We start from the raw sequence: 20,982 nt of genomic DNA, 5'->3' as shown, positions 1-20,982 counted from the left end.
TAACCCAACCAGCGCAACTTTGGACGGAATTTCCTTATTGCGCCCAAAACAGAAACTTTACCCCAGAATAATCTTTATCTGCATATGGATATTGGGTAACCATGTCAGGGTTGATTGCGTGATCCAGCACTCCCAATGGGAAGCAGTGCTCACTGGAATGTGAATCTGTGGAAATCTTGGGCATGCAAGATGCAAGTTGCTAAGCTCCCCAGGGGGTGCTGGATCACGGAATTATGTCTTTGCTTCATTTAATCTGGAGAAACTGCACAATTTGTGGCCTGTAGTAATATTGATGGATATAGTACATCAACGTAGGCCTCTTACTCACAGAATCATAGATTCTTACAACACAGAAGGAGGCCATTCGGCCCATCGTGCCTGTGCCGGCTCTTTGAAAGAGCTATTCCAGTTAGTTCCATTCCCCCGGCTCTTTCCCCCATAGCCCTGAAAAATTTTCCCCTTCAAGTACCTGTATTTATCCAATTCCCTTCTGAAAGTTATTATTGAATCTGCTTCCACCACCCTTTCAGGCAGTGCATTCCAGATCATAACAACTCGCTGCGTAAAAAACATTTTCCTCATCTCCCCTCTGGTTCTTTTGCCAATTATCTGAAATCTGTGTCCTCTGGTTACCGACCCTCCTACCAATGGAAACAGTTTCTCCCTATCTACTCTATAAAACCCTTCAGAATTTTGAACACCTCTATTAAATCTCCCCTTAACCTTCTCTGCTCTAAGGAGAACAATTCCAACTACTCTAGTCTCTACAGATGACTTAGGTCCCTCATCCCTGGTACCATTCTAGTAAAGCTCCTCTGCATCCTCTCCAAGGCCTTGACATCCTTCCTAAAGTGTGTTCCCAGAATTGGACATTTTTGCACTACATCTTACAATTACATATTCCTTTTGTATTTCGATGCTGTTCTCTTCCTCACCAGCTCCTGAGAGGAATTAGCGGGTTCTCTGCCTCTTGATATAATAGTGCTTTAGACTTGAGTAATTAGCTGAATGAAGCAGAATAACTAAAACAGCATAACTGTTTTATTCCATTGTGCACATGTTGCATAATCTTACTGTTTCTCCTGGCACCTAAAATATGTTTCCAGTAAGTGGCTGAATCTGTTCAGGTTTGTAATCTGAATAAGATGACTTTCTACTGTGGAATGAAAAGCCCTATTTCATTGTGCCGTGGGCTATAACGCTGCCCTTTCACCTCAGGAACTTGAATCCCTTCCAGACTGATGGGATGAAAGTCATCGCTCTCCGCCAGCTGTAAGAGGATAAGTGAATGACTTTGGGAAGCCTCAATCCAATTTTTAGCCTTTCCATAAAGACCAAATTGCCTATAATATAGATGCTAAATGATGCTATATAGTTATAAAGTGGTTATAAGTACAGCTACTGTGGGAAGTGGAAATCTCGTACTGTTATAGTAGGGTGTGCTTTCCTGAGGCCAGAGCAATGGAACAATTACATTTCCTTTGAAGGCTGACTGAAGTTCCATGGCAGTGATACTGTGAATGGGAATTATGGGCTCTGGTCTTCACTCTTTATTCAGGAATTGCATTGGTGGGGAGGGAGCTATTAGGTACCAAAGTGATCAATTTTGGTATCCAGGATTCATCAAGCGGGTGTCCAGTCCACCCACTGACGTTGCGGTCGAGCCTCATTTTAATATGCACAGCAAGCTGCCAACGCTGAATGTGTGCTGACAGGCGCTGCCCAATGGGAGGCGCAGGAAATCCGGCAACTGCTCCGTGGAGCCAAATTACAGACCAGATGTGTCTTTAAAAGGGGGAGGCAATCCTGTGGGTGGGGCATGGAGGGAGGGGCATCAGGTGGGAAGATTTTTGAGGGGTCAGAGGAGCACTAAAGTCACGAGTGACATTCTATATAACTATGACTGTGTCCATGGTGTATTATCCTACTTCATCCTCCTCGACTTCTCTGCAGCCTTCAACATGGTCAATTACACCATCTTCCAGCACCTCTCCTCTTGTCCAGCTCAATGGGACTGCCCTTGGTGGGTTTCGATCTCAGCTAACCAATCATAGCCACTGCATCTCCAGCACTGGCTTCTCAGCCCACCCAATACTGTCATCTCAAGAGTTCCCTGAGGATTCTTGGCCTCCTTCTCTTCCTTATCTACATGCAACATCATCCACAGGCATGGGGGTTAGCTTCCATATAAGGAGCTAAAAGGATGGTAACAGGGTGTGGTTTTGGTTAAGCTCGCTTTGATTTTAAGGGAAGCTGAATTTTAATTGCAATAATTCCACTGAAAAGAAGACGCCAAGCGACATCTCGTTATCGCTTACTGAGCTCTAACTCAATAGTGATGAATTGTGCATTAGCCACACTGTGGCTTACTGTACAACCCAACCAATAGCTTCAAAATCATCAATAGGTCTTCAAATGCCTGTAGTCACTGGAGATCTGCCCTGTTGCAACATATCAACTTGTAATTAAACAATAATGCATCTGTAGGTTCATAAACAGGTCATTTGGATGTCATGGGAAGCTTTTATTACAGCACACTCCAGGCCTGCTGCTTGGTTTCCTCCTGCAGTGTTTAATTTCATTGCTACACCCAAAGCATTTGAAGTTTAATTCTCATCCATGATTTCAAATCCCTCCATGGTCTCGCCCCTCCCTAAATCTGTAACATCCTCCAGCCCTGCAACCCCCCAAGAACCCTGCGGTCCTCCAATTCTGGTCTCTTGCGCATCCCCGATTTGAATCGCCCTGCCATTGGCGGCCGTGCCTTCAGTGGTCTAGGCCCTAAGCTCTGGAATTCCCTCCCTAAACCTCTCCGCCTCTCTCTTCTCCTTTAAGACGCTCCTTGAAACCTACCTCTTTGACCAAGCTGTCCTGCTATCTCCTTATATGGCTCAGTGTCAAATTTTTGTCTAATTACATTCCTGTGAAGCAACTTAAGATGTTTTACTGTGTTAAAGGCGCTATATAAATGCAAGCTGCTGTTGCTGAAGAGGCCCGACTGCAACTTTGTGACCTTATAGAGGATAAAAGTCACACAAGGACAAGTAGGACTCCCACTCTCGATGGTTATCCAGTGACTGCTGCTGGAAAGTGCATGTAAGTTAGGGCAAGGGTACGACTGGGCTCGGCTCCTATAGTTGAATAGCCTGCTGGTGCTTCACGGTCAAAGTCCACACATGAAAAGTGTCGGTTTTGCACAAGGTACCAGAGGGAAATCATTGCTGAAAGGACTGTACCCCGGCAAGAGTCAGCGACGTCAGGAGAGGTCATTCGAAGGTCTAAGGGAATCGAGATTTCAGTGCAAATGGAGAACGCACAATCTGTCTATTGCAGTGCAGGAACTTCCAGAGCCTAATGGATATTAAATATCACTAACTACACTGCACTCATTAGTATTCCCTTTTATTTTTAAAAGGTAATGTATGTTAGCTGAAGCTCTGAAATTTTCTTTTTTCACTGAGGTAAGGGCAATGCACTGTGGCTGATTAAAGCTTTTAATTAATTTTCCAGGCTGTAATTAGACGCAAAACTCTATTGCTCCCGCTGGGCCTATCCTGCGTTCATGTTTATTATCCTGACAGCCAGGGAATGAGTTCAACGAAGATGCTTCCATTTGGCTGATGGATAAGTGTTCCTACTTAATGAAGCGTTCTCCCCTGAACTTAGCCTGCATTACACCTAAAACAAGCTCCCAGCAACCTCCATTTTAATTAGCTAATGTAACGTAGCTGCTGAACCCTGTAACTGGGAACACACTTCATCCAAATGTAGGGCATATAAAGAGCCTCCCATACTCAGTCCAACAATAAATAAGAATTCCTTTGTTTAAAACAATTTTTTTGAAAAATATTTTCTCTTCGAAGCATGCCTAATTCAGCGTGCATCTCTGATTTATCAATATTCATGTGTTTCCTTTAATTGCTCCTCCACGCAACTCAGGAGCGAGATGGAGCCGGTGTAGTCAGTCTGCTTGAGCACAGCTTTTAAGTCGCTGCAATATGCCCTTAAGATGTACCCAGACCTGTAGTGTATGTACCTTTAAGAGAGAACTACTTTTACAGCTCCTGTATACTGTAGTACCGGCAGTGACCACACCTGTATATAAGCCTTGAGCATGCCTCTGTACCCCCAGTCTTGAGACTACCCTACTCCAGTAAACACCTGTTGATTGTTAAGTTACCGCATCCGTGTAGTTATTGAAAAACATCCTACTCTCAGAATCACGGATCTAACAGTGGCAAAGAGTGTCGATTCGAATCTACCTGCAACTCTGTATTTCCCTTCGAGGATTCGCTCCGGGAGGGCGGTGGAAGAAAGTCGAGGCCAGAAGCACGGGCGTCGACCGCGAGCAACCGCCCAGTCGTCCGGCAGAGAGTGAACATCACAGGGGAGGCTGTGGAGAGCCGGGCTTGGTTCCCCAGCCACGACGATCAGCAACAGACTGACAACAGGTACAGCGCAGACCCTTCCCGGACAGCGGCGGCTGGAGCCAACCGACGGCAGAGAAAAAGCCGAGCAGCGGCGACGGGGTAAGAGAGAGGGTGAAGCGCACAGGGCGCAGCCGGGGGTTGAAAACCGAGCGGCGTCGAGGAAAAACAAAATGGAGAGTGAGAGGGTAAAGCAGCAGCCGGGTTCAGGACCGAGCGGTGGAAGCGGGAAAGGCGCACAGAAAAAAAACGCGCAGAGCACAGCCAGGGCTCAAGGGCTGAACAGTGTCCGCGGGGAGAAGAAGAGAGAGCGCGGGAGACGCCATTGAGCCACGGAGAAGAAGGAAGAGCACGGGAGATGCCATTTTTAGAAGCCGCAGCGGAGAAGAAGGGCGAGCGCGGGAAGAAAGGAAAGCGCGGGAGACGCCATTTTGTGCCAGCGGAGAAGAAGGGAGAGTGCGGGAGACGCCATTTTTGACAGTTAAATCACACCCAGGGATGCCGAAGAGTGGCAGCATCTCTACGTTCGACAATGAAGTCGAAGATTGGGCGACATATGTGGAACGTATTGAGGTGTACTGCAGGGCGAATGAAGTGCCAGATGCTAGGAAAGCACTGGTTTTGTTAAATTCCATGGGTGCAAAAACTTATGGCTTACTGCAAAACCTAATAACCCCAGAGAAGCCCGTGAATAAGAATTTCGAAAGCATAGTAGAAATCCTACCGGACCACTTAAACCCCACACTGCTGCTGATAGCAGAAAGATTTAAGTTCCATAAAAGGAACCAACGTAAAGACGAAAGCAATGCTGAGTACTTAACGGAACTGCGCAAGCTATCGAAACACTGCCAGTTTGGAGTGGGACTAGCAGATACGTTAAGGGACAAGTTTGTGTGTGGGCTTCAAAGTGAAGGAACCCAGAAACGGCTTCTATCAGAAAAGGATCTTACGCTGGACAAGGCTTTCAGCATGGCAGTATCACACGAAGCAGCCGCAAGGGGCGCTGCAGAGATACAACGGAGACCGCAAGAATATGTCACCAATGAAATGTCCTATGGAACAGGGAAGTGTTATCGCTGCGGCAGAACAACACACGACCAGAAGGATTGTTGGTTCAAGGACCAAGTGTGCAGACAGTGTGGAAAAGCAGGACACATAGCAAGAGTCTGCAGGTCTGGGAAGAAAACCAACAGCAAGAAATCTCCACAGGAGAAGTACAAAAAGGTACATAAGGTGATGGATAGTAGTTCAGACAAACAGAAAAGTGATACAGACTCCGGAAGCAAGGAGCTGGGTTGTCTGAAACTACATAAGGTAACCAAAATGGAGGATCACCAGACTATCTGGGTCACACTCAAGATAGACGGAGTCCAAGTGAAAATGGAATTGGACACAGGATCAGCCCTAACAGTCATAAACCAAAGGGACTACAAGCGGCTATTTTCACATATACCCTTGAAAGCTACAGAGATTGTCTTGAAGACGTACACGGGGCAAAAAGTCTACCCCAAAGGAAAAATAAGGGTGGAAGTGATATACAAAGGCCAGGAAATACCTAAAATGGACCTATATGTATTGCCAGATGGAGGACCACCACTACTAGGACGTGAATGGATCCAGAAAATACAATTAGATTGGCATTCCATACAGGCACTGAAGGTTGAGGCCAAAAAGGATGACGACGTCACACCTGGACGACTGTCAAAAATGCTAACTGACGCAAAAGAAGTGTTCCAGGAGGGACTCGGAACACTAAACGGCATAACAGCAACGATTAAAATAGAAGAAAATGCAAGCCCAAAATTTCTTAAGGCCAGACCAGTGCCTTATGCGATCCGACCAGCCGTCGAAGCAGAGCTGGAAGGGTTGGAACGTGCAGGAGTACTGTCCAAAGTAGACTGGAGCGAGTGGGCTACACCCATCGTTCCTGTAATGAAGAGGTCGTTGAGTAATACGCCTGGGGAACCAAAGAAGGTCCGCATCTGTGGGGATTTTAAGGTGACAGTGAACCCAGTCCTTCACACAGTACAATATCCACTTCCACGAATTGAGGATATTTTCGCCTCGCTATCTGGTGGTAAACGCTTCACCAAAATTGATCTAGCCCAGGCGTACTTGCAAATGGAGGTAGAAGAAGCCTCGAAACAATACCTCATGATCAACACTCATAAAGGTCTCTACCAATACAACCGGCTGGTGTTTGGGGTAGCATCGACTCCGGCTATTTGGCAAAGGGCGATGGATCAAGTCCTGCAAGTGATTCCAGGGACCCAGTGTTATTTGGACGACATCCTGGTCACGGGCGAAAATGACAGTGATCACCTCGCCAACTTGGAGAAGGTGCTCACTAGATTAAAGGAATATGGGCTACGAGCTAATCACCACAAGTGCGAGTTTTTCCAGAGGCAGACCTCGTATTGTGGCCACGTTATCGATGAAGAGGGGTTACATAAGTCTCCTGAAAAGATTGAGGCAGTAGTCAAGGCTCCAGCACCGGAAAATGTGTTACAACTGAGGTCGTTCCTCGGGCTGGTGAACTACTACCATAAGTTCTTACCAAATTTGTCTACAGTATTACACCCACTGAACAACCTACTGCAAACAGGGGTACCATGGAAGTGGAATGACGAATGTAAACAAGCTTTCCAGAAGTGCAAAGAATCGATCACATCAAAAGAGGTGTTGGCCCATTTCAACCCAGCACTACCAATTCGTTTGGCGTGTGATGCATCACCCTATGGTATTGGAGCGGTGCTGTCGCACAAATTCCCAGACGGGTTGGAGAGGCCAGTAGCCTTTGCATCTCGGTCACTAACCTCAGCTGAGCGCAACTACGCCCAGATTGACAGGGAGGCCCTCAGCCTAGTATGGGGAGTAAAAAAATTCAACCACTATCTGCATGGGCAGAAGTTCACCTTGCTGACTGACCACCAACCACTTGTCTCCATCTCTAATCCAAAGAAGGGCGTTCCGGTGATGACTGCACAACGGTTACAAAGATGGTCCCTTTTTCTAGGGGCGAACCAATATGAAATAGAATACAAAGGCACGAAACAGCATGGGAACGCTGATGGGCTATCACGCCTGCCACTACCTACTGTGGAGGAAGCACCAGCGGTGGACCCTATCGAGGTATTTTATTCGTCAATAATTGAACAATTGCCAGTAACTAACGCGAATATAGAGGAGACCTGCAATGATCCGACGCTGTCTCGGGTATATGATTTGACGGTGAGGGGATGGCCAACACATGGCGACTCACTGTTGCCAGCATTCTCATCCAGAAGAGAACAGCTGTCAGTATGCCAGGGGACAGTGATGTGTGGATCCAGAGTGCTGATTCCACCCAAGTTAAGGGAGAGAGTGCTCAATGAGCTTCACGAAGGTCATCTGGGAGGGGTGAAAATGAAAAGCCTTGCTAGGGCTTATGTGTGGTGGCCGGGAATCGATCAACAAATCGAGGACCTAACCAAGAGCTGCTCAGGATGCCAGAAGGTCCAAAATGCACCACCACATGCCCCTCTACACCCATGGGAGTGGCCCTCATCTCCATGGCAACGGGTGCATATTGATTTTGCTGGTCCATTCATGGACTCAATGTTCTTAATAGCAGTGGATGCTCACTCGAAATGGCCTGAGGTGATAAAAATGTCCTCAACCACTACAGAGAAAACGATTGCAGTCCTACGGACCATATTTGCCAGGAACAGCTTGCCAGAGCAGATTTGCTCTGATAATGGACCACAGTTTGTGTCCGAAGAGTTTTGGAAATTTATGAGAAGGAATGGGTAAGGCATTACACATCCGCCCATATCATCCAGCCACAAATGGATTGGCTGAGAGGTTCGTACAAACCTTTAAAAAGGCGATAAAGGCCATGTGCGACGATGAAATTCCACTACAGCATAAGGTGGACAATTTCTTATTAGCCTACAGAAATGCGACATATACAGTTACCAACCAGACCCCGGCCATGATGTTCTTTAACCGAAGGTTGAGATCTCGTCTGGATTTGCTCAGACCAAATGTGCGAAGAAATGTGGAGGATAAACAATTCCAGCACATCAATGAGAAGCCGACAAGGAGCTTCAATGTAGGACAACCAGTCTTGGCCCGTGGCTACCGAACAGAGAAATGGCAACCCGGAATGATATGCACAAGGCAGGGGCCATTAATGTACACAGTGGATGTCGGGGAGAACATTGTGAGACGCCACGTCGATCAGATCTTAGCGTCACAGGAACGAGTCAACCCCATGTCTCGCGTACCTGGGGATGAACCCGACATACCGGTAGCATCTACCTCAGAACCAGTAGCAGTGGAAACCGATGAACTAACCGACGAAAAGGGGCCAGAATCGCCTCCGCACCAAGAACAAGAACCTCAGGAAAGGCGCTATCCCGAAAGGATCAGGAAGCCGCCCCAAAGACTGAATCTTTAAATGGACTATTGTTGTTTAATGTGCATGTTAAAGTGTTAATTGTTATTTGAATATTATGGGTACTGCTAATCTAAAAGGGGAGGAATTGTAGTGTATGTACCTTTAAGAGAGAACTACTTTTACAGCTCCTGTATACTGTAGTACCGGCAGTGACCACACCTGTATATAAGCCTTGAGCATGCCTCTGTACCCCCAGTCTTGAGACTACCCTACTCCAGTAAACACCTGTTGATTGTTAAGTTACCGCATCCGTGTAGTTATTGAAAAACATCCTACTCTCAGAATCACGGATCTAACAAGACCCATTCTCCATTGCTGCAGTGAATGCGTTGCTCCTGGGCACACTGAGCTCACTGGCGTGATTTACCGATTCCTCACCAACAGTGTGGGGTACAAGCACTCGTTGCTACAAAGTGTTTCATGAGCTGAGGTAGCCACTGCCTAGTATTCTCAGGATGGGTTGGGACGTGGCTGCATCTGTGCCCCTTTAAAGCGTGTAGTGAATGTGTCCAAAAAGAAAAAAAAAGGAAGGCTTGCATTTACACAGCGCCTTTCACAACCTCAAGACGTCCCAAAGCACTTTGCAGCCAATGGAGTGCTTTTGAAGTGTAATGTAGGAAACGTGGCAGCCAACATATGCACAGCAAGATCCCACAAACAGCAATGAGATAATGTCCAGATAATCTGGTTTTTTTAGTGATGTTGGTTGAGGGATGAATATTGATCAGGGCACCAGATAGAACTCCCCTGCTTTTCTTCAAAATAGTGCTATGGGATCTTTTACATCCACCTGAGTGGGCAGACGGTTTAATGTCTCATCTGAAAGCCAGCACCTCCAACAATGCAGCACCCTCTTAGTACTGACTCAGAGGCGAGAGTGCTGCCCACTGAGTCACGGCTGACAGATGCACTTCCTTCCACGCCCTCTCTTCCCTGGTGAGAATGGAGAACCAAGTACATTAATCTGTTCTTGTACTCTGCCAGCACTGTATTTTGGAGCAGCATTAGTTGAGCGCCTGGGAGCAGTCTGACACACCTAGTCTTGGCCAACAATAGCACAGAGAAATCCAAGAGAAGGAAAATCAATCATTATTTAAAAAAATGCACAGACAGCATCATCTACTAAAAATAAAACTCCTCTCACCTCTCTGTACACAACATCTTGCCTCAGTCCTAGAATTGTTTGCGATTAAAAACTGTTTGAAGTAAATTCACAGAAAATCATTCTGCCACACCGTCTGTTAAGGAAAACGATTTTTGAAAGCTGCCTCAGATCTGAGAGGAATAAGCAGGTTCTTTGTTTTAATTGTTTTTTACTACGCCATTAATAAGACTGTAGAATGTAATGAGTCACTGAGGCAGTAATTAATGAGGCGTCATAAATAAATGCTGGATTGGACCCATGACAAGGTTCCACCTCTATCAGTTATGGAGACGGGTGACATTGTCGACACCTCAGAGAATAGAAGTCATAAAACTGAGAATGCAAAGCCTTCAGAAATCTGTTGAGTGAGACCCACAGAATGTCATACACCACACAACCAACACTGCATCTTCAAGAGGGAACTGAAATGATACCAGCAGAATTGATGTGATAAAAATCTCTCCAAGTTAATATTAATAGGCAGCAGGCCTAATTGCATCTGGACTACTGCCACTGCCACCTCTCATAGACATTAAAACCCACAAGGATGTGCTAATGTCCTTGCTTAGCCAATGTTCCCTCTCTCACTGTTTTGACCTTTCCTTTTGCCCCTCTCTATGATTCCTTGGGTCTAATTTTCTCCTCTCTGGTCGCTCAATCACTACAATCTCATCTCTTTTAGTCCTTTCAGACCTGGTAGTGTCCTATAATAAGGGCCTTGGCTCTTTATCTTGATTTTTCAATTTAAAAAAAAATGTGACACTGACTGGAGAACTCACAAGTAACAAAACTGAACCTCACACGAAAATGCTCATGCACCTCACCGGCCCGCAAGACACATTCTGATTACTCCTTGTTTCACTCGGTATTCAATAGAGGTCAGTTCCGAGGCCAGCAATGTCCCCTCCTTTTGCATCTAGTGTCAATGTAAAGCACTCGTAAGTCAGGTTAGAGGCAAAGTGAAGCTGTGCATGATCTGGTCATGATGTTGTAGAAGATTGGAAGATACATCTGAACTTACCTAAATTGAGATCAATTCAGATTGGTTGAATGAATCCATAGTCCAACTTGGGCTCAATCGAATTAGAAATTTCATTAAGAACATATACCAAACTATAGCACAGATAATCATGGTTAACAAGGACAAAAGAAAAGCAAGTAATTATGTATTTAGATTCATTATTGTACATTAAGAGTTATTCCCATATTTAATTATAAATAGAGAGTTAGTTTAGTTTTGAGATTCTGTAAATTACATTTAGAGGGTGACAACATTGGGCTCGTGAGATACTGAAATAACAGAGTAACTATAGGGGGGTCCCAAAACAGAACATGGGAACAGCCTGACAATTACTGTCTCTGACTGACGCTGTCAAATCTTCACAATATCAGGTAATCATCGCCCTGTTTGTGTGGAAATATGATCGCTTTGCCTCACAATTTAGAAAGTTTTGTACACAATTTTGCTAATTACTGGCAAAAAAAATTAATGGCCAGTGTATTTCCGAATCTCATGTCAAGGTTCAGAAGGAAGGCTTATTCTCCTCTGGCCAGGGATTCCGGTAAACCACGCTGATTTAAGGAGCTCATGCAGTGCTATTTTGATTAAACTGTGTTTTGTCCGAGCATAAAAGTTACATGCACCGTGCCAAATTTACCCCAACATCCTTAACCTCCGCCTCAGAAGAGCAGCCCCCCATTGTACCCGTGTGTCAGTTCTGTTTCCTCCACCAGCTATCCTTATAGTCTCTTTCCGAGTGAGACTAACTTAATGCCAATCTACGGGCAGTTTTGCACAATGAACTCTGACCTGAAAGAAACAAGGTTCAGATCACCGCAGATTTATTTACTACACAATCCTCACAGGAGCGGAGAGGGCAGTCATTATCTCATTGATCCGCACTGCGTTTGAACCGTGCTCCCAGAAATGCAAGGATAATGTTCCAGTTCACCACACCACTGAGTTGTCAAGCTTTTTTTAAGTCTTTAAATCGTGACTTCCTGCACACTTAGAGGATTACAAGGACATACCGATCAATATACATAAACTAAAGTGTGCTTAAATGCTGACGTGTTCTCATTCTAATCAATAGACCCTGACAACAATTTAAAAAGATTAAAAAATAAGCATGTCAAGGACAGAAGGAAAGCAAGTAATTATTCATTTAGATTCATTATTGTGCATTAAGAGTTATTCCCATATTTAATTACAAATAGAGTTATTTAGTTTTGAGATTCTGTAAATTACGTTTAGAGGGTGACAACATTGGGCTCGTGAGATACTGAAATAACAGAGTGACTATAGGGGGGTCCCAAAACAGAACATGGGAACAGCCTGACAATTACTGTCTCTGACTGACGCTGTCAAATCTTCACAATGTCAGGTAATCATCGCCCTGTTTGTGTGGAAATATGATCGCTTTGCCTCACGATTTAGAAGGTTTTGTACACAAGGTGAGGGGGGTCAGTGCTGGGAATCTCTTTCTTACCTAGGAATCCTAACGGGCCAAGGCCATTGTGTAGTGTTAGATACCATTAAAGCTGGAAAGAATGGGAGAGCTAACAAAACGTACAGGAAACTTTTTTTTATCCGGCACAGACGGGACCGACGTGGTGCCGGTTCATCAAAAATTCCGAATAACCGAACGCTACAGTAAAAGATAGGGAGAGCTGACAGCTCCGTATAAAGCAACAAACCCTGTTGCTTAGCAACAACTGTAGAACAATGGCCTCAAGTTTCAAGCGTCTCTGTAGCTTAGCAACAGCTGCAGCCACACCCTTGCACAGCACAGATTGGAAGAAGGCAAATACAATATGAAGTAAAACCTACTCCTGAATTTTGCCGGTTAACCGAGATTTCCGGTTATTTAGGTGCCGGTGCCAGTAAATCGAAAGTTTCCTGTATCAAGAAGTAGTGATTGGAGGTAGTGATTTGGGTGATAGTGTAAATTGAGAGATATTGATTCAGCTCCCTGTTATACTACATTGGGTCCATGTGATCTCCTGGACTGGTTTCGATCATCTGAGGGGGTCGGAGAGGAATTTTCCAGATTATTTTCCCCTTTATTAGCTCTGGGGTTTTTTCTGTTCCTTTGCCTCTCCCAGGAGATTGCATGGTTGCGGGGGGGGGGGGGTGGGGAGAGGTAGAAAGGGTCTGGTCACAAAGCTCCAGGCATCATGAGTGTGGGGCAGGCTTGATGGACCAGCTGGTCTTTTCCTGATCATTATTTTCATATGTTCATATGTCTTCAATGGAAATGAAAATTGGAAGAGATGCATAAGAACATAAGTATTAGGAGCAGGAGTAGGCCCTATGGCCCCTTGAGCCTGCTCCGCCATTCAATAAGATCATGGCTGATCTTTGACCTCAACTCCACTTTCCCACCACATCTCCATATCCCTTTATTCCCCTAGAGTCCAAAAATCTATCTATGTCAGCCATGAATATACTCAAAGACTCAACATTCACAGCCCTCTGGGGTAGAGAATTCCAAAGATTCACAACCCTCTGAGTGAAGAAATTCCTCCTCATCTCAGTCTTAAATGGCCGACCCTTTATCCTGAGACTATGCCCCCTAGTTCTAGACTCTCCAGCCAGGGGGAAACAACCTCTCAACATTTACCCTGTCAATCCCCCTCAGAATCTTATGGACGTGATGGGCGGCTGAATCGATAGTGCCTGTTTTACACTATCACCCAAAGTCAAAATTACCCACATTGAGTTTTAAAAGCCTATAGGTCAGAACAGGAAGAGAATGAAAGAGAGAAAATACTTGCAGTTATATAACATCTTACCATGAATCAATCACAAAACACCAAATTCAATGTTTACACAGACCCCTTAGAAAGTCGTAACCCAGTGCTGCCAGATATGGTACCTTCCATCCCGTGCTGTCTAGCCTTTGCCTTGTCCCTCCCCTCCACTGCAACAGACACTTGGAATCCAGCAGTTTAAGAAGGCCCACCACCACCTTCTCAGGGAATGGCGTTAGGATCGTGCAACACGTGCAATTACAAAGGGCCCCAAACCAGACAAGGTTCCCGAGCAGACCCAGTCAGTGGTCACCTGCTCTATGGTAGTGGCTGATTTCTGTTCATTTGGTCAACTATTTTTTTATTTCCTATTGCAAACATGCCTTTTCACAATTGCACATGTGCGGTATTGACATCAGATTAAGTTAGTAGTATTTAAGATCATTGTCTAGTAAATTGTAAGGGCCCCAAACCCAACCCCAGTGAGCCAAACCTCATTCCAGCCCCAGCCCTGTCAAACCTCATGTAACATCCACTGTTTTAGTGAATGAATGTTCATATTTATCTTTTCCCCCATCCACAGTGAAGCCAGGTCAATGGACCCTCTAGGCTGCCAAACTCCAGTAGCCCCTCTGCAGTACTATCAAGCCACAGGACCCCCACTCTAATTCTGCCAAAAACCTAGACCATTGCCCTGTGCTGTCCAAATCTTAATACAGGCACATCTAGAGTACTGTATCCTGTTTTGGGCCCCTCGCATAGTGGAGGATATAGGAGCCTTAGAGAAGGTTCAGAGGAGGGTCCCTAGAATGGGCTTTTAGCTACCAGGATAGGCTTAAGGAATTTGCCTGGATGAGTGCAGCTCCAATAACACTCAAGCAGTTCAACACCATCAGGACAAATCAGCCCGCTTGATTGGCACCTCATCCACCACCTTAAACATTCACTCCCTCCACCACCGGCGTACCGTGGCTGGAGTGTGTACCATCTACAAGATGCACTGCAGCAACTCGCCAAGGCATCTTCGGCAGCAGCTCCCAAACCCGCGACCTCTACCACCTAGAAGGACAAGGGCAGCGGGTGCATAGGAACACCACCACCTCCAAGCTCCCCTCCAAGTCACACACCATCCTGACTTGGAAATATATCGCTGTTCCTTCATCAACGCTGGGTCAAAATCCTGGAACTCCCTCCCTAACAGCACTGTGGAAGTACCTTCACCACACGGACTGCAGCGGTTCAAGAAGGTGGCTCACCACCACCTTCTCAAGGGCAACTAGGGATGGGCAATAAATGTTGGCCTTGCCAGCGACACCCACATCCCATGAATGAATAAATTTAAAAAAATTAAAACTGGGCCTATTTTCATCGGAGGAGCATAGACTTCAAGCTGATATGATTCAGCATTTTAAATTGACAACGGGAATAGATTGTGTTTGGACAGATTGGTTATCTGAGCTGGATCAGGAAGGGAGAACTATGGATCATTAGTATAAATGTGAAAGCAAAGAGTTAGGTTAGATGACAGGAAATATTCCCTTTCACAGTGTTATCAGCCTCTGGAATAGATTACCAAAATGTGCAGTAAATATTGATTCAGCACAGTCCTTCAGAGGTTAGCTGGACAAGTTCCTGAGATTCAAGGGCATCTCAAGTTTTGGACGTACGTGAAGGGTACCTTTAATTACTGCCATGCATTACTGCCATCTCCTGGAGCTTGCTCAATTCCATTTGAGGATCTTTTATATGCACCTGAGAGGGCAGACGGGGCCTCAGTTTAATGTCTCAGTGCTGTACTGGAGTGTCAGCCTGGATTTGGTGCTCAAGCCTTTGGGGTGGGGCCTGAACCCATGACCTTCTGACTCAGAGGTGTGAGTACCACCAGTGAGCCAAGGCTGACACCATCCATTCTAGCAAAGGGTCACTGGACAGCAATCGGGAGCAGGGCCCCCTCTCCAGAGGGGTGCTAAGGTCAATTGCAAGGACCCCGACAGCAAACCCAGCTAAAATCAGCTCACTCAGCACGGATGAAAGATGGAATCTAGCTGGTCTGTACAGGTTAGTACGACACATTATGCATCTGCTTACTAAGCCACTTCAGGAGCAGAGCCAAATCTTATTTGTTAAGTTACTTGCGACGCAGATGACAGATGAACACACGCATACGCTGCAGGAAATGAAGTTTGTTTGAGTTCACAGCAGCTTTGGTTTGCTACATCCAAACACCTCAGAAATTACTGTTCTGTAACAGTCTGCCGTCTAATATGAAACGGGACTGGTTACTGTTGTGTTATATTGCTGATATTATTCCAGCGAACTTTCCTCAATTCCCCTATGGATCATTCCGCGTTTAATCTAAAATATCTGTGTGCCCTTTCACCTTTTTAACTGTGTGCTCTTTCACCTTTTTAATTGTGTGCCCTATTACTTTTTCTAGGTGGCATTTCACATCTTGCCGTACATAGGACGCAACGACCACACGGTGTACGAGAACATCAAGTACATCGTGGACAAGTGAGTGCTTGCAGCGAACAAACCTCTGTGACTCCCTGGGCTCCAGGCACAGTAAGCACAGGCTGGACACGAGGATGGGCTCCCGGAGATGAAGACTGTAGTGGATAAGAGGGGGATGAAGAATGTGCCCTTTTGGATAGAGCAGTCATAAGATTTGTGTTAGCTGAGTCTAGGAGGAGGAAAAGGAAATGCACAACCTGTTTCCTAAAAATGGAGGTAGAGGAAACAAATAATGGAAAAGTTAAAAGAACTGATCATATGTCTCCATATGAAACTTCCTGCATGATTGCAAGTACCAAAAATAACCCCTCTTCAGAACATCAGGAGATTACTGAGTGGATCATGAGTGTTAGTAACCTTGGATTGGAAGAGTCAGGAGTTGGGTAGAGCAGAGCTGAAGGAAGGGGAGGGGAAACTAAACTGGAGAACTAATGGTTGTGGGCAGAACCTAAAAGAGGAGGTACAGGGGATAAATTATTCCATATTCATTCAATCTTCTAAAGGGAGGCATACTTGGTGTCACTCAATCACCCCTAATTACCACGTGTTATGCTTTAAGACTGCTAGTTAGGGGCAGACTTATGGTGTAGAACTTCCTCGATATAACAACATATTATTAAACTCCAAAGGCATCATGAAAGAAGACAAGAGTGGGCCCTGGGTAGAATGTCACATGTATGATGGATGCCCCCAGACTGCCTCCATTCAGCGGCAATGAAAAAACAGAGACAAATGAAAGATACCTTCCTGTACGATATTTAGAAATGATAGACAATTTAGTGGGATATCTTTACCTTTTAACACACTGCTTACCACCACCAAGCCAAAATCACCCCACTAACAGCTCCGAACCCCTATCCCAGCAGTTTCTAAGACAGGCCTCTTCGTTGGCAAGGACAAGTGGTGACACACACAGGCCATGTATGACCAAGACCAGCAAGGCTCTCAAAGGCCTTGTCGTGGGCCAGATCCTTCCTCAGCTCGTTTAAATTCCGTAATAGCTTGTTGTCCAAGATTTCTGTATTTCACAGGTAACTAATTATTTTCTTTTTGTAGATATGGGTCCCATTCCGCGTTTTACCGGTACAGGACCAGTACCGGCAGATTACTGCCTATGTTTTACATCTATGACTCCTACCTGACACTCCCAGCTGCCTGGGCCAATCTCCTCACACCCTCAGGATCTCGCAGTATCCGCAATACGGCATATGATGGCATGTTCATTGGATTGATAGTGGAGGAGAAGCACAAGCAGGATATCCTGGAGTCAGGATTTGATGGATTATACACCTACTTTGCATCCAACGGGTTCTCATTTGGATCGTCCCACCAAAACTGGAAGACTATCAAGACTTTCTGTGACAGCAACAACCTGATGTTCATTCCGAGCGTGGGGCCTGGATACGTAGACACCAGAATACGCCCATGGAACAATCATAACACAAGGAACCGGGTCAGCGGAAAGTACTATGAAACAGCCCTGCATGCCGCTCTCACGGTGAGGCCAGAGATCATCTCCATCACATCTTTTAATGAGTGGCATGAGGGCACGCAGATAGAGAAGGCAGCACCAAAGAAGATTGCACAGTACACCTACCAGGACTACCTGCCACACGAGCCGAACCTGTATTTGGAGCTGACCCACAAATGGGCAGAACACTTTTACAAAGAGAAAGAACAATGGCTGATGTAAAGGCCTTATAGACCAAAAAGCTCCTCCTAAAATATCCGCAACTGAACACTGACTTTTGTTTTGTTTTTAAATAAATTTACCACAAGCCTTTTCTGATCCGTAACGTTTACAGAATATGCCTTTAGCAGCCCCCTGCACCATTTCTTCTTATGTGCTTGATCATGCTTCTAGTGCCGGAGTTGAGAAGCTTATGTCGACCGGTCTCAGTGGTATCTTAGCTATGTGCACATCCCATGAGACCATTCGACTGGTAGTTTGGGACAGGTTTTTGGATTGAGATAATGTAACAGTTGGGTTAGCTTGGAGTCCGCTCATATCAATGTTCAGCGGCTGATCAATCCAGTGACAGTGTGCTCTTCCTTCTCCTTGCCCACCCCCCGCAACCCACCAAAAATAATAGCGTAACATTTATTTTTCCCAGAAGCTGTCCACTAATTGTTATAAGTATTTTCTGTAGGGAATTGACTTCAAAAGCAATTAAGACACTTCTTTTTGGGGAATGGTAGGTAACTAGTTCAAGTAAGGAGCACCATCCAGTTAATGGTATCGTTCAAAGCTGTGGTCCACAAGTTTATTCCTTTGTGCTAAGTAGAAGCTGAGGTAGCACATGTCCTATCAGACATCTTCAGTGCAATTGCCAGTGTCAAGCAATGGTACTCATTGCTGAAAGTGCACTATAGGGGGGCAAAGAGTCTGAGGCTCCAGCCAAGGGCACAAATATATGTTATAGGGCGTTATTCACTTGATGTTTTATGTGATTGGTTTAGGCGATAATGCGTACTGCACTGAAGAAACAATTCAACGGTTGGATTAAAGGGTGAGATAGTTGAGAGATCCTTCAGTCTTCAGGCCTGTCCTTCATTCCCTGCTGACGCATATCATTGCTATTTGATTTTGCAATAATGAAACAAAAAACGTATTTGACATACAACTCAACTCACTTCTTTTTCACCAATTCAAAGGGGCAATTCTGAGTTTCCTGGCGGCAATTGCTGTTAGTTACAGATTAGGGCGTCCACCAGTCCCCGTTTTCTGGGGACAGTCCCCAGATGAGGTACAATATCCCCCGAAGAGTCCCCGCTTCACAAAACTCGTCCCCGAAGTATGCCCATAGGTAGTGAATGTACCCCCCGAGCTATCTGTTGGACGGAGTATCAATCAGGAAATAGTTGAGGCTTGTAATAAGGGAACATCTATAATTATGGGGGATTTTAACTATCATATTAATTGGACAAATCAAATTGGGCAGGGCTGCCTTGAGGATGAGTTCATTGAGTGTATTAGGGATGGGTTTCTTGAGCAGTATGTAACTGAACCGACCAGGGGGCAAGCAACCTTAGATCTGGTCCTGTGTAACGAGACAGGATTAATTAAAAATGTCCTAGTAAAGGATCCCCTTGGAATGAGTGACCATAACATGGTTGAATTCCATATTCAATTAGAGGGTGAGAAGGTTGGATCTCAAACAAGCGTGCTAAGCTTGAATAAAGGAGACTATGAAGGTATGAGAGCGGAATTGAGTAGAGTGGATTGGGAAAATAAATTAAAGGGTAAGACGATACATGATCAGTGGTGTACATTTAAGGAGTTATTTTACAACTTCCAAAAAAAATATATTCCACTGAGAAGAAAAGGGTGTAAAAGAAAAGACAGCCATCCGTGGCTAAGTAAAGAAATTAAGGATAGTATTCGACTAAAAACAAGGGCATGTAAGGTAGCCAAATCTAGTGGGAGGATAGAGGATTGGGAAAACTTTAAAAGACAGCAAAAAATAACAAAAAGATTGATTAAGAAAGGGAAGATAGATTATGAAAGTAAATTAGCAAAAAATATAAAAACAGATAGTAAGAGTTTTTATAGTTATATAAAAAGAAAAAGGGTGGCTAAAGTAAATGTTGGTCCCTTAGAGGATGAGACCGGGAAATTAATGGTGGGAAATATGGAGATGGCAAAAACACTGAATGAATATTTTGTATCAGTCTTTACAGTAGAAGACAATAAGAACATCCCAACACTGGACAAACAGAGGGCTAAAGGGGGGGAGGAGCTAAACACGATCAAAATCACTAAGGAAGTGGTACTCGGTAAAATAATGGGACTCAAGGCGGATAAATCACCTGAACCTGATGGCTTACATCCTAGGGTCTTGAGGGAAGTGGCGGTAGGGATTGTGGATGTATTGGTAATAATTTTCCAAAGCTCCCTGGACTCGGCAAAGGTCCCGGCAGACTGGAAAACTGCTAATGTAACACCCTTATTTAAAAAGGGCAGTAGGCAGAAGGCTGGAAACTATAGACCGGTTAGCCTAACATCTGTGGTAGGTAAAATTTTGGAGTCCATTATTAAGGAGACAGTAAAAGGACATTTGGATAATCATAATTTAGTAGGACAAAGTCAGCATGGTTTTATGAAGGGGAAGTCATGTTTGACAAATTTGCTGGAGTTCTTTGAGGAAGTAACATATAGGGTGGATAAAGGGGAACCAGTGGACGTAGTGTATTTAGACTTCCAAAAGGCATTTGACAAGGTGCCACACAAAAGATTATTGCTTAAGATAAAAAATCACGGGATTGGGGGTAATATTCTGGCATGGATAAAGGATTGGCTAACAGAAGGCAGAGAGTTGGGATAAATGGTTCATTCTCAGACTGGCAATCAGTAACTAGTGGTGTTCCGCAGGGGTCAGTGCTGGGTCCCCAACTCTTTACAATCTATATTAACGATCTGGAGGAGGGGACCGAGTGTAACATATCAAAGTTTGCAGATGAAACTAAGATGGGAGGGAAAGTAGTGAGTGAGGAGGACATAAAAAACCTGCAAGGGGACATAGACAGGCTAAGTAAGTGGGCAGAGATTTGGCAGATGGAATACAATACTGGAAAGTGTGAGGTTATGCACTTTGGCAGGAAAAATCGTAGAGCAAGTTATTATCTTAATGGCAAGAAGCTGGAAAGTACTGAAGTACAAAGGGATCTGGGGGTCTTGGTGCACGAAACTCAAAAGGTTAGTA

At 45.0% G+C, this 20,982-nt stretch overlaps 1 protein-coding gene across 1 annotated transcript in view; it reads left to right on the top strand.

The window, feature by feature from the left end:
• LOC147103089 (glycoprotein endo-alpha-1,2-mannosidase-like protein) overlaps window positions 1–18,070 on the top strand; it is a 48,312-nt gene extending 30,242 nt beyond the window's left edge. Inside the window, exons 3-4 of the mRNA XM_085962410.1 lie at window positions 16,203–16,279; window positions 17,336–18,070. Coding sequence (XP_085818536.1) covers window positions 16,203–16,279; window positions 17,336–17,972 — 714 coding nt within the window. The 3' untranslated portion in view covers window positions 17,973–18,070. The remainder of the gene's footprint in view (window positions 1–16,202; window positions 16,280–17,335) is intronic.
• Window positions 18,071–20,982: the final 2,912 nt, after the last annotated feature.

This window comes from Somniosus microcephalus, chromosome 20 (assembly GCF_052327205.1).
Source record: "Somniosus microcephalus isolate GS21.2 chromosome 20, FLI_Smic_1.0, whole genome shotgun sequence".
Classification (NCBI taxonomy): Eukaryota; Metazoa; Chordata; class Chondrichthyes; order Squaliformes; family Somniosidae; genus Somniosus; species Somniosus microcephalus.
Note: the sequence above shows the minus strand (reverse complement) of the source record. Positions and strands in the feature narration are given on the sequence as shown.